General features: G+C 33.4%; 2 protein-coding genes across 2 annotated transcripts; both read left to right on the top strand.

Annotated features, from left to right (window-relative positions):
- Positions 1-7678, top strand: LOC107362183 (uncharacterized). Its single transcript, XM_089265938.1, has 3 exons — positions 1-749; positions 2753-5333; positions 5865-7678. Exons 2-3 carry the CDS (start codon positions 2829-2831, stop codon positions 7611-7613), a joined length of 4254 nt encoding a protein of 1417 aa, XP_089122064.1. The 5' UTR covers positions 1-749; positions 2753-2828; the 3' UTR covers positions 7614-7678.
- Positions 7679-9986: 2308 nt separating this feature from the next.
- FLASH (FLICE-associated huge protein) lies at positions 9987-11004 on the top strand. Its single transcript, XM_015929381.3, has 2 exons — positions 9987-10457; positions 10519-11004. Exons 1-2 carry the CDS (start codon positions 10141-10143, stop codon positions 10520-10522), a joined length of 321 nt encoding a protein of 106 aa, XP_015784867.1. The 5' UTR covers positions 9987-10140; the 3' UTR covers positions 10523-11004.
- Positions 11005-14332: the final 3328 nt, after the last annotated feature.

Genomic DNA, 14332 nt, shown 5'->3' with positions numbered 1-14332 from the left:
TATGGCGACAAAGACTGACTTATTTTCACCTTTTACATCACTTTTTACCAGTTTAATCCAACCAATCGTGTTAACCAAAAAAACTGATCATTTTCTGGTTTCCTTTGTTTCTCATTTACCCTTTTGTTTTCTTTGCTGTTGCACCGAGTTTTTTGTCAAGTCTTTCATATCATTTTGATGTTCAACTTTATTCGTTTCATTTAACTGTTTACCCTTTTCATGATTGTGAATTAATGTTCATTTGTGTTTCCTGTTATCATTTTTTGTGCTCATCTCAGTCAATTTTATCAATATCAAGCAACAACCAGCCATCATCATCAACATAACTTTTGTTTTCTTTCCTCTTCTCCATCTTTATTCATCCCTTCAATACTCGTTTTTTACTTTCTCCTCTTTTTTTCTCTTTTTTTGCTCAACCTTTTCTTCCTCTTTCATTGCTCATCCTTGTTTCTATCTCTTTCATCCTCTCTTTCTTTCTCCACCTCCATTTCCCTATAATCCCTTGATTCCATCTTCCCTTTTCACATCATTTTGATGAAAAAAGTTTAGAAATAAAAAAAGGTTTCTATCCTTTTTTTTCCTCCTGTCTTCCTTTTTTTCCTCTTTCTTTTTTTACCATGCTCTTTTACCAGGTCATCTCTTCCATTTTCATCCTTCATCTCCATTTTATCTTCATCTTTATTCTCTCTGACCATCACACAATCTACCATCAATGATAACATTATGTTTCAATGAAGCGCTACTTTCAAGTAAGGATTCAGTGTTATTCAATACAGTATATTACCTATTTGTCTACAATCATTACCGATGGATGATGATAATGATTAAACTTGCAAATGATTATCTGAGAATATTAGTGTCTCTGTATGCGTGTAAATTAAATTATGGTGAGAGTTAAAGAGGATGATAATAATTGTCAGTGTTCATGTCATATTTATATCATTCAATATGACTGATCACAAGTCTCAATGATATAAGGACTGGTCAAAGAAGCAACCAAAAAAAAGAAGAGAAAGAGAGACTGGACAAAAGCAAATCAGGTTAAATGATTCCCTTTTTTTATTGATTATTATCTACTGATGTGCAAGTCAAACATCTCAACATAACTATCATTTCACTCTCTTGCTCTTATAGCTTAAATCAACAGTTGAAAGTACAAAAAAAGCAGAGAGGTAAAGATCTGCGAAAGATGAATATGAAGATGATGATGAAGCAAATATATATACGTATATAAATATATGGATATTTCATATTTGAAATGAAAAGCAAATTAAGTCAAAAAAAGAAAACCTTTTTTGGTTCTTTTTTTAACATTTTTTACAACCGAATTTTGTTTTTTTTTTGAAAACTGATATTCAATTGGTTCCTATTTGCATCCCAGTTACCCCATTTCAATCTTACATCTGATTTCCTCTCAACCTTCACCTCCTCCTCTCATTCTTCTCCTTTTTCCACTATTCCTTCACATTCAACTTGCATCATCATCATCCTCATCCTTCATCTTCATCTCCATCCTCGTCCATTTAGTCCTTTTCACTTTCTTTTCACTGTTACATCGCACATTGCCTAAAGCTTTTCCTCTCTTGTTTTTTTTGCCTTTCTCATTAATCTACTCTATCATCCATTCTCCCTGCTTATCTCTGAGTCTCTTCTCTTTCTACTTCTCTTTCTCTTCCTCTCTAACCTTTAGCCAGCGCCCTCTAAATTCACAAGCAAAATTATTGATCCTCATCAGAGTGGAATATATTTTGCTTTATCTTCCCTCCTTCTTCTTGCATTTTCATCCCTCTTTTATATATATTTTTATATATATAATTTTCCTCCCTCTGATTCCCTTGCTTTTTCCCTCTTCTTCCACTTTTTCATCTCTTTCTTTTTCCTATAACTTCATCTAATCCCGCCTAACTTTTCTTCATCCTTACGGTTTCTTCTCTCTCTTCGTTCCCTGTCTATTTCCTCTTGTTTTTTATTTTTTCGGTGTCCTCTCTCTTTCTCTCTCTTTCTCTTTCGATTTTGGGTTTATCTTCTTCTTCTTTTCATCATCATCATCATCTCCTTCTATCGACCAAACTTTTACTAAAGAAAGAGTCAATATTCAGCCATATTCCTCTTTCTCTTCTCTCCATGTTAAAAAAAAGACAGTAATAGTGAGAGAAAGAAAGAGAGTGAGTGTGTATATTATCGAAAGAAAGAGAAGAAGAGAGAGACTAAAAAATACAAGAAAGAAACAAGTAAGTGCATAAAAAAGTAGAAAGAGAAGATGTAAAGAGAGTGAGTGAGAAGTAGAAAGAGTCTGATGCATAGACATAGTCCATTGCAATGGTTGCCTAAACTTGGACCAACATGGAACACTTTTTTTTATCCTTATCCTCGAGCTTTTTCATCAACTCGGGGCCTTTCTTTTTCTCCCAAAATCACTCACTCTCCTCATCTTCATCAGTAACTTCTCTCTCATCGAAATCACTTTTTTAAAAAACTCACTACCTCAATAAATACATTTGTATATATATATTTTTCTTATTTTTTGAGCTCACTTGGACTCTCACATGGTCTCTCTTTCTCTTTCTCTCTCTCTTAAGTAAAAAAAACTCTTCCTTGCTCTCCTGTCTCACTGACTCACTCTTTACTCTCTCCCTTATTCAATTTCTTAAGTTACTAAGTGATTCTCTTTTCAACTTATTCTATTTCTTCTTATTCTTCTTCCCTCTTCCTTGCTCCCTTTTTTTCCTCTCCTTTTTTTCGACTCACTCAGCTCAACACTGCCCATTGCCCATTACCCAGTGACCAGTCAATGGTGATTCTTCAATCGCAAGTTGCGCATCACAGTGATGCCGTTTTCAATAAAATCATCCAGTGCGGATGATTTTTGTCCATCATCACCAACAACAACACCTTTACGCCTTACTACCTCAACTGCATCAAATGTTCACCACCATAATCATCACCACAGTCATCACCGTCATTCGCATCTTCATCATCGAAGTTCTCCACAGGATTATCATGTAGATGATGATACTTACCCACATGGTGATAAATCCTCTGTTTTTAATTGTTCCCCGGGGAAAAGCAAGACAACATCACCGACAACATCTTCTTCATCAAATTCATCAACATCCTCAACCATTGTTGCAACAACAACCGGATTAGACGAAGAAGACGAAGAAACAAATATTGAGATCAAGAAAAAATCAACATCAAGTTCGAAGGCAACATCATCTTCCTTGAAATTAGCATCAAAATCAACACCTTCATCATCTACCTCACATCCCATCCAATCATCAAAAGTACCTTCTCACTCAATTGAAAATCATAATATCAAATCGCCGATATCAAAGAGCAATACAATTAATAATAGCAAAAATCATAATAATGGCCTTGGACGTGAATCTTTATCAAATGAACCTGATGCTGTTGTTGTTGCTAGCCTAGGAATTGGTGATTTAAGTGTCAGTGGAAGTGGAGTTAATAGTAGTAGTAGTAATAATAATAGTAATAATAATTCATTAATACTGGCAGGTAATCGTGATAAACCGTTTCAATGCACAATTTGTCACAAATCCTTTGGTTATAAACATGTTTTACAAAATCATGAACGGACTCACACTGGAGAAAAGCCTTTCCAATGTCGTGAATGTCAAAAAAAGTTTACTCGAGATCATCATCTTAAGACCCATATGAGACTCCATACCGGTGAGAAGCCATATCAATGTGAACATTGTAATAAACTTTTTGTCCAAGTTGCCAACCTTCGTCGACACCTTCGTACTCATACAGGTGAACGTCCTTATGCTTGTGATGCTTGTGAATCCAAGTTTTCTGATTCTAATCAATTGAAAGCTCATAAACTGATACACAAAGGTGAGAAACCATATACATGTGAAAAGTGCCTTGGAAAATTTCGCCGTCGACATCACTTAAATCACCATAAATGTCCAAAAGATGAAGCCAATTTAGGTAAACCAAGAAGAGGTCGAAGACCCAAAGCATATGATCATGGATCTATTGGAGCATCATCACCTTCACCATCGACTGTACATCATCTTTTGGGTTCAAACGCAGCATCTTTATTAACTCCCATTGTAACACCTATGTCAACATCAGTTGTTTCCTCGATCCAGAATATTAATATCAATATAAATAATAATAATAATATAAGTAATAACATCACAAATCTAAATAACGACAAGTCTAACCCCAACATTAATCGACCAGGATCAGTCCATTCAATTTCTGGTTCATTAACGGGAGATGAAACAGCTTCACATGGCTCAGCTCATTCACCGGCTACAGCAACAGTTTCTTCATCACAAGTCTCATCCATATCATCAACAAACGCATCATCCTTCCTTTTCCCGCATCTTCTTAGTGGACCAAGTGGACACCTTAATTTGTTATCTTCAAATAATCGTTCAAATTCAATTCCGCCAGCAGCTCATTCGGGTCAAAGATTATCTAGAGCTGAAATTATAAGTCAACTGCAACAACAGCAGCAACACCAACAAAGAGTACAAGAACGAACTCAAGATCAAACACAGCATCAACAAAATGATGCCTCCTCAAAATCCCGGCGAAAGCCGACACATCCTTTAAAAATAATGTCCAAAGGAGATGAAGATTATTACAATTACGACAACAATTCAATGCAAACTCAACCGCTCAACATGTCTCGGTCACCATCGACATTTCCTATGAACCTTTCTGGACAAATTTCAAATTTAAACAATAACAACAACAACAACAACAATAACAATAATAACAATTACAATCGATCAAAACAAATGTTAGATGATGAAGGCGATGTTCTGGATTTATCTTCACGGTCTCGAAGTGAAGTTGAATCTGAACTTGAAAAAAGCGACGATGAAGAAGACGACGTTCGTGGCATTGATGATCCAGATGATGACACTGACAGGGAATTGATACAGGATGAAGATGATAACGAGGATGAATATGATTCAGACTCTCATCATCATCGTTCTCGCCTGGAATTTCGTTTATCAGCTACGCATGATTTAAATATCCATAAGAATCGTCAAAGAGTAAAAACGCTAAGTGTTTCAAGAGGATCAAATGGAGTGCGTAAAAGGCCTTTCCCTCGAGAACCAATTGTTTCGTTAATTGGTTCAAATACGTCAACATCAGGACAGCCTAATCTACCTCATCACCACTCACAGCATCATCATCGTCACCGTCGTCTTCCTCTTGACATAGTAACTCCACCAAGTGAGACTGCTTCATCATCAACGTACCGATCATTGACTGCAAGTTATAATCTATCTCCATATTTAAAATCAAATGAAAATCTCAATGAAAAGAACTACCTCAAGTTTCATTAATTAACCTATTAATTAACTGCAAAACGACCAACTGCTTTCTACCTCTTTCTACCTCTTTCTTTCTCATCATCAAAATAAATCAAACGGGTAAATGATAAGAAGAAACAAAACAAAACAAAACAAAAAAGCGAAACAAACAAATCAAGTAAAACTAATATTGTACAAGCTTATTGAGAGAAACACAAATTATGATTTAAATTACTACAAAAAACAAAACAAATCTAAAAACGGTAATTTTTTATTATAAAGATAAAATTTAACTAAAATTATAATCAAATGATTTTTTTGTCTCATTTATCACAACAAAATAAACAAATTATTAAATATTATAGTATTTCAAATAAACGTTTTTACCTTTATTAATTTCAGAGTGAAAATTGTATGCAAGTTGCGACTTTTTCTTACTCTTCTTACTCTTCTTCTTCCCTCTTCCTTGCTCCCTTTTTTATCTCACTTTTATCTCTCCTTTTCGACTCACTCAGCTCACCACTGACCATTGCCCAGTGACCAGTGACCAGTCAATGGTGATTCTTCAATCGCAAGCTACGCATCACAGTGATGCCGTTTTCAACAAAATCATCCAGTGCGGATAGTGGAGTTAATAGTAGCAGTTCTACTAATAATTCATTGATACTGGAAAGTAATCGCGATAAACCGTTTCAATGTACAATTTGTAACAAATCCTTTGGTTATAAACATGTTTTACAAAACCATGAACGGACTCACACTGGAGAAAAGCCTTTCCAATGTCGTGAATGTCAAAAAAAGTTTACTCGAGATCATCATCTTAAGACCCATATGAGACTCCATACCGGTGAGAAGCCATATCAATGTGAACATTGTAATAAACTTTTTGTCCAAGTTGCCAACCTTCGTCGACACCTTCGTACTCATACAGGTGAACGTCCTTATGCTTGTGATGCTTGTGAATCCAAGTTTTCTGATTCTAATCAATTGAAAGCTCATAAACTGATACACAAAGGTGAGAAACCATATACATGTGAAAAGTGCCTTGGAAAATTTCGCCGTCGACATCACTTAAATCACCACAAATGTCCAAAAGATGAAGCCAATTTAGGTAAACCAAGAAGAGGTCGAAGACCCAAAGCATATGATCATGGATCCATCGGAGTATCTTCACCTTCACCATCGACTGTACATCATTCTGTGAATTTAAACGCTGCAAATACTAGTATATTTAATCCTGTTATATCACCTATGTCAACATCAACTGTTTCCTCGATCCAGAATATTAATCTCACAAATCTTAATAACGACAAATCTAACCTCAACATTAATCGACCAGGATCAGTCCATTCAGTTTCTGGCTCATTAACCGAAGATGAATTGACTTTACGTTTCGCAGCTCGTTCACCGGCTACATCGACAGTCTCTTCCTCACAAGTCTCCTCCATATCATCAACAAACACGTCTTCCTTGATTTTCCCGCACCTATTTAGTGGACCAAGTGGACACCTTAGTCTGTTATCTTCAAATAATTTTTTTCCTCCAGCAGCTCATTCAAGTCAAAGGTTATCTAGTGCTGAAATTATAAGTCAATTAGAACACCAACAAAGAGTAAAAGACCTAAACCGAAATCAAACTCAACAACAACAAAATGATGTTTCCTCAAAATCCAGGCGAAAGCCAACACATCCTTTAAAAATAATGTCCAAAGGAGATGAAGATTATTACAATTACGGAAACAATTCAATGCAAACTCAACCGCTCAACATGTCTCGGTCACCATCGACATTTCCTATGAACCTTTCTGGACAAATTTCCCAATCGAACCACATTATTTCTTACAAAAACTTCCAGCTATCAAAACAAATCTTAGATAATGAAGGCGATGTTCTGGATTTATCTTCGCGGTCTCGAAGTGAAGTTGAATCTGAACTTGAAAAAAGCGACGATGAAGAAGACGACGTTCGTGGCATTGATGATCCAGATGATGACACTGACAGGGAATTGATACAGGATGAAGACGATAACGAGGATGAATATGATTCAGATTCTCATCATCATCGTTCTTGCCTAGAATTTCATTTATCGTCTACGCGTGATTCGCATAAAACATCAGGACAACCTAATCTACCTCATAACCACGCACAACATCATCGTCAATGTCGTCTTCCTCTTGACATCGTAACTCCACCAAGTGATTCAGCTTCGTCATCGACGCACCCATCATTGACTGCAAGTTCAAATCTAACTCCTTATTTAAAATCAAATGAAGATTTCAACGCAAATAACTATTCAAGGTTCATTAATTAACTAATTGTTTAAAAACGATCTCTCTTCTTTTCTTACTCTTTCTACCTCTTTCTTTCTCATGAATAAATCAAACGGGCTAATGATAATTCGATTCTAATTTTTTAAAATAATAAAGATAGTATTTCAAATAAACGTTTTGACCTTCATTAATTTCTGAGTGAAAATTGTATGAATATCTCAACTCATTGAACGTGTGGACATCTAAACGGATTGACCTATCAACAAAAGATACCCAAAGATTGCACGTCCACAAATGTCAAACAAAACAAAATTTACACACTTATGAAATTTTGAACTCATAACTTGTAAATTGATTAATTAATGATAACGATAATCTTCTCGTTTATTTACACTCTATTTTCATTCAATCAGGAAGACAATTTATCTCAACCCAGAAAAAGGATCTTGCAAGAAATATAAGTGTTGACCAGAAAAATCAATGTAAATAAGATATTAATTTTGTTTTCTTTTTCCCAAAATAGACCAAATCGCCTTCGGACCATCTGAATAACCGAAACCGAATTCCAGAAACTAAAATCAAAGGCTGTCGTGAGAATTGGAACCAAAATTTTACCGGATTCGCCATTCAAGCCTTAAACGTTATCATGCACCAATCCAACCACTTGTTTCAACAGTTTAAATGATGCCAGCGATAAAAAAGACTCCAATGTTTTGGAAAATTTAAATCCAGTACTCAAAATGGTGCAATTTTAAATATCGTTTCAAATGCTGGATGAGTCAGAACTTGTATCTGAAGTTCAATCAAATTAAAAGTCAAGTCGTGTTGGTCTGCAATTTGGAAAAACAAATATCTTATTTACTTGGATTTTCACACTTTTTAATGTCTACTTTTAATGTTTATTTTGAGGATGATCCTTTTATGGTTGAGATAATCATCAATTATATTCTTGTCTTGCTTAGATATTTTAGATTTATATCAATTGTGATTAGTCCAAAACAAGTTTACCAATAGAAGCATATGATTTGAAATTTTGAAATTTCAATTTTCCTTCCCAAGACATTTTCCATATTTCCATGATTCTTTATGCCTTTCTTTTCTCCATCTCTTTATTTTCCTTTCTTCCTAATCTTAAATTTTATTCCATTTTTTTCCTCTCTTCTCTTGCTCTTCCTTGTATTGATCATCAGCACCATCTTAATCACCATCACAATCAACCTGAAGAAGAAGAAGAAGAAAAGCCGAGCCCAAAAAGATCTTATAACGAAATAACGAAGGGTCAATCAAACGTATTGTTGTTGTTGTGTCTTGTGTTATGCTGATGGTGGACACAGGGCAAGGCCCTGACCCTTGTCCTTTGGACGAACCCGGATTATGCCGAGCCTCAGCCCTGTCTAGGGCATTCAACCTATGACCCTTTCTACCCTTCCTTCTCCCTTTCTTCTTCTTCATCTTCATCTTCTTCTTTTCAATTCAATTGTTGGCCAAATTTTTTCTTTCTTCAGTAAAAAAATGTTTAACCCATAAAAAACCTTGTCAACCCCTTGTTGTTTACTCGAGACCTTTTTCTCTCTCTTTTCCCTTTCTTCTCTTTCGTTCTTCTCTCTCTCTCTTTCGCTAGGGTTCAAGGCCCTTTACCCTCTGCCTTTTCCCTTTATTATCGAGCCCCTTTAGGCCCAAACAAACCCGTTTCACAATTTTTCGTGCTCAACTTGTTTACCTTTTTTTTCCTTCAAATTTTTTACTTCACTTTTTTGTATTAATATTTTTCTTTCAACTTGTTAACTTTCTTAGCTTTTTGTTTTCTTTCTTTTTCTTCATTTTCTTGTCAATCTTTCTCTTCGCTGCCCAAAAATGTAATATAATAGATAATATTACTTGAATTTGATGCTTTTACTTCGGCCCTTTCTTGCTTTTTAACCATTTCGTGCTGTTCAAGATCAACAAAAATCAAGTTAAGACTTTTCTTCAGTTCACTTTGGTTTTGTTTTTCTTCCTCTTCTTTACTTTTTCCTCTTTAGTAACTCTTCTTTTCTCATTTAATTGCTTTCTCTTTGTTAATTTGGACTCATTGGTAAATCGATTAACCTATCAAGTTTAGCATTTCAAATGTTTTTGCGGTTAAAATGATTGACTTTTCAAACTTTCGTCTTCATCTTTTCAAATTTTAAATCAACGAAAATTTTAGCGGTTAAACTACAAATTCGAATTTCGTTCCTTCGATATTTTTATTGTTAACTTTGCAAAAATTGGAGTTAATATTTTGCTTGGAGTTTAAACTTCCAACTTCAATTTTATTGCTATTACGTTAATTGCTTTTCTCTGACATTAGATGGCGATTCTGTTTTCTGTTTACTGCTTACTGCTGCCATCTGTAATGAATATTTTTAAACTTTGGCGCCAAAGATTTTTTGTTAGACATGTTTTAATACCCATTTTCATATGTTAATTTTTTAATTGTTTTTAATAAAATTCAACCTACTTTTTAGCTTTTAATTTAGTGTCTATGAACTTCTGTGTCTAGGCTTACAATTTAAGTGTTTTTAGTCGTTTCCATTCATCACTGTTATGGCTGATATTGACTTGTACTCAGACTTGGATTGGGACAAATTTGATGAAAACAATATTGGTTCAAATCTCAATGATGTTGCTATTCTCCAGGATTCGTTTGACAAGTTAGAGAAGGAAAAAAATGTCGTCGATTCAGAATTGAAAGAAATCAAGGAAAAATACGAGCGTATGGTGATGGTCAATAAAATTTTAAAAACAAACATCTCATCTTTGTATAAAACTGCAAAAGCGGAGTTGGAAAGAAAAAACGATCGAATTAGTGAACTAACCAGACAAATTGATGATCTAGTGTTTAGACGAAGAACTAGTTCAAAGTAAGTTTTCAAATTGATAAAAAAGCAAGATTCTAACCTTTTTTTAACTTTGTTCACGCAGGTGAGAACCCATGTGGCTTTGATAAATGTCTTGGAAGATTTCACCGTGGATATCATTTAAATGACCATAAATATCCGAAAGATAAAGCCAATTTAGGTGAACCAATAAGAGGTCGATTTGCTTTTAATCATAGACTTATCTCATGGAGGATCAATGCCATTAATTTCTACTGTACATCGACATTTGTGTTTATCTCTACAAGTCAATATTGTAATATATTTTGTATAACTACACCAACAATCGAATGAATTCGATTTTTAACCTAGTTTGAGTTGTTTATTGAATTCGGTTTGCTTTGACGCTATCGAAAACTCACTCAGTTTCAATTTGAGACTTATATCTCTATATTAATTTTGGAGATTTGAATGTGTGTGGCAGCTAATGTACTGAAAAACTAGCGTGATTGCTTACTCAATATTGTAGCACATTCACAATCTGGACTTGTAATGGGAATATTGGAAAGCAATAAAATCAAGATTCACATAATTTTTGACTCGAATCAAATTGATGACAAAAAAGGTGTTGAACAATTAATTCAATCATCATTAATGGATTCAAGGTAAACTCATTGTGTTTTAATGAATTTATCTTTTGATTATTTCAATCTTTTGTCAGTAATTAAATAAATGATAAAAGTGAAGACAAAACATTTTTAGCTTATAATTGAACATTTGTTGTGGTTATAAAAAAAGATTCACAATCAATAATGACTTTTAATTGTTATTAGGTCAATAAAAGGTTAAAGAAAGATTGAAATAACCATTGGTTTAATGTTATTATCATTATTGAATTGATTCGATCATGCAGATCATCATTTGGATTCGTGCTTTTTCACTTAAAACAATAATCTGATGAATAATGTAAATTGAATATGATTTCAGTGAAATGAACACAATTTCAACATTTTTTTTTCTTTTCTTTTTCAGGTTATAAATGATTTGCTTTTAACCATTGAGTGAGATTCACAGATGAAGCTGATTATTAAACAGCAACTCAACAGCTATTATTAAATTAACCTTATCCAGACCAAGAAAGGCAGGATTAAACATGGCGTCAACAATTTAGTGGTTGAAATGGAAAGTTAAGATTGTGCACTGGATTGTTAGTCAATGAAACTGGAAAACTAATGAAATGGTTACATTAATTGTATAATTGATGATGGGTTTGAGCACAATAAAGGCTTCCCTGGGTTTCAATAGCAATCGACTGGTTAATTGTTAATGGAGGTTACCTTCTTCTAGATAATAATGTTCATTTTTTTCAATTTAACTTTTTGCTACTTTATTATAAATGGCGTTGTTGAGGCCAATCCGTGGATAATAATACAGTGATCTGGTTAATTAAATTGTTTAATTTTTCAACAGTTAAACAGCTAAATCATCATCAAAAGCAGCAACAGCATCGTCTCTGGTTACGGTTTAACTGGAAAAAATTGTATCAAGGGTTTCAATTTCATTTTCAACCTTTTTACACATATTTTCATGTTATACTTTTCAATCTTTACTCGGTTTGCCAACGGTAACTGATTGATTAGCTGGTAAAAGTTAATTGTTTTTATATTATATAACTATTGTAACCGAAATGAATTAGTTGATGTTGGGCTGATTGAAGATGAAATGAAGCCGAGTTACACTTGAAAATCAAATGGTTTTCAAGTAAACCTGAAATTTTTGGGGTTTAATAGCTCAAGACCTAGAAGTAAAATGAATTTATAATCTTTGAAACTGAAATTAGTCCAATGAGAGATATTATCATCTCTTGATCATCAAAGTAATCATGTTCATTCAGTTAAATGTCACCTTAAAAGCTCATCTAAATATAACTTTACTTTCTTGGATTAGCTTTGAAGAAATGGTTTTACAAAGGTTTCCATTAATCTCTATTGTATTAATACATCTATTTGTACAACAGTTAGTTAAAAGTGAACAACATTTAATGACAATTGTGTATTAAATAGACTCAAAACAAGGGATTGATGATTGTTTTTTGATAATTGAAAATGATTGAATTAGGGAAACATTTAAAGCTTTGCTCTTTTTTGTTTAACAGCGACAATCACTGTAAATTGATGAGAATGTGAAATTGGTTTGACCAAATATAGACAGTTAAGTTAATTGTTCAATTGAAATGGGAATCTTGGAGAGGATATTAATCAAGAGCCAAGTTGAATTTGATAAGAATCGGAAAAGGAAAGTTTTTAATAAAAATTGAATTGGATTAGTTTGATTCTAACGGATGTGAATGAATAAAGATGAATCATGATGATTAGGAGCAATGGTGAAAATGAAGATGAAAACGGTGATGATGATGATGATGATAATGATGATAGTGATGATACCAGTCTGTTAACAGTGATGACATTATTGATTGATTAAAATTAGTGTGTAAAAATTTGTATTGTGAAATTGAGTGAAGATTAAATGAACAAGAAGAAGAAGGTTAAATTGTTCAATTATATCGTCTCAATGTTACAAGAATTTTTCTTACACTGATGATGATAAAGATGATGATGATTAGGAGGGAAGAGTGATGAGGAAGTAGGCTGGCTATATTACAATTAATACATGATTTAATCACAATTTCCCGTGAATTACGAGTCCAAACAACTTTACGCTTTACAACATTTATCACTTCAATCGAGTCTTTTCCCTTGCTTTGGGTAAACTCATGCTTAAACAACAGGTGAAAGCTGAGATGATTTAAATCTTAATTACTGACATTTACATGATTTACTTGCCTACAATGGATTTCCTAGTATTGAATGTCTTTTGATTGTGTTTTATGATTAGAGTCTACTTTCAGGCAATTTACATTCAGCAATTGTTTTTTTTTTCTCATGATCCTCACAATTTCTTGATCAACCTTGATTGATTCTTAATTTAACTTGTTCAGTTGAACATCAATCTTCTCATATCACCATGATTAGGAAAAAAAACTCGGCGAGTTTAAATGATCTAGTTTTGGAGCAACAGCAAAAATTGATGATTTCAGATTTACAATTAGATTAGTTTTGGTCAGCAAATTGTCTGTTAGCTAATAATTGTAACAATTTTACTCTATTTATCATTGATAATTTAACCTTTAATGATGGCCTTCTTTGTTAAATGCAAAAAAGTCAAATCTCAAACTATTTTGTTTGCTCTCAATCTGGTTATTTTAATAGAAATAATTAGGTTTCTTTCATTCGCATGCTTAACTCTTTCCATCACCGTCTGTTTGTTTAATCATTGATGGTGAACAGGATGATTCTGAAGGATGAACAGTGGATGATAATTATGATTATCATGTTAATTTTCATAAAGATGCAGTCTAAATCTTTGAGACAGTGAAACCCAAAAAGTCGATGACAAAAAAACTTGGCATAAGATTTTAACATTCAAGGTAATGTAAACCATAATTCTGGTTTGCTTTCAACCCAAACAGCTATTAATTTCAATTAGGGCTGATTGAATGGCTAAAATTTTATGACCTTTATCAATTACGATGGCTCAGTTTCATAGATTAGTGAATAAAATATGAATTTTCAATGGCCATTGATTAATATCAACCTTTTTTCAATTCAATTTTTCCGTTTTCTAAAACAGGTGAAATATTGAAAAGATAACTCAAAAGGGTTATGTACTAATTTATTTTGCATTTACTGGTACTTTGAGGCCTAACTTAGCTCCAATTTTTTGAATTGAAAGCCATTAGAGTTTTTGATAACTCATTATTCTCGAATGACACCTATCTCATTCAAATCGGTCTCGGGTAACTTATGAGGTTCACTTGTTAGTTTGATTACTGAATCCTATAATAACAAAACACAATTTAA

Source organism: Tetranychus urticae, chromosome 1 (genome assembly GCF_039701765.1).
Source record: "Tetranychus urticae isolate SD_2017Ah chromosome 1, NJAU_TeUrti_SD_1.0, whole genome shotgun sequence".
Lineage (NCBI taxonomy): Eukaryota > Metazoa > Arthropoda > Arachnida > Trombidiformes > Tetranychidae > Tetranychus > Tetranychus urticae.
This window is presented reverse-complemented; position numbering and strand designations above follow the sequence as displayed.

Excerpts from the sequence above, each read along its gene's own strand:
- LOC107362183 (XM_089265938.1), top strand. The coding sequence starts at position 2,829 with ATGCCGTTTTCAATAAAATCATCCAGTGCGGATGATTTTTGTCCATCA. Across the intron at positions 5,334-5,864 it reads AGAACTACCTCAAGTTTCAT|TTCTTCAATCGCAAGCTACG; the intron begins TAATTAACCTAT and ends AGTCAATGGTGA.
- FLASH (XM_015929381.3), top strand. The coding sequence starts at position 10,141 with ATGGCTGATATTGACTTGTACTCAGACTTGGATTGGGACAAATTTGAT.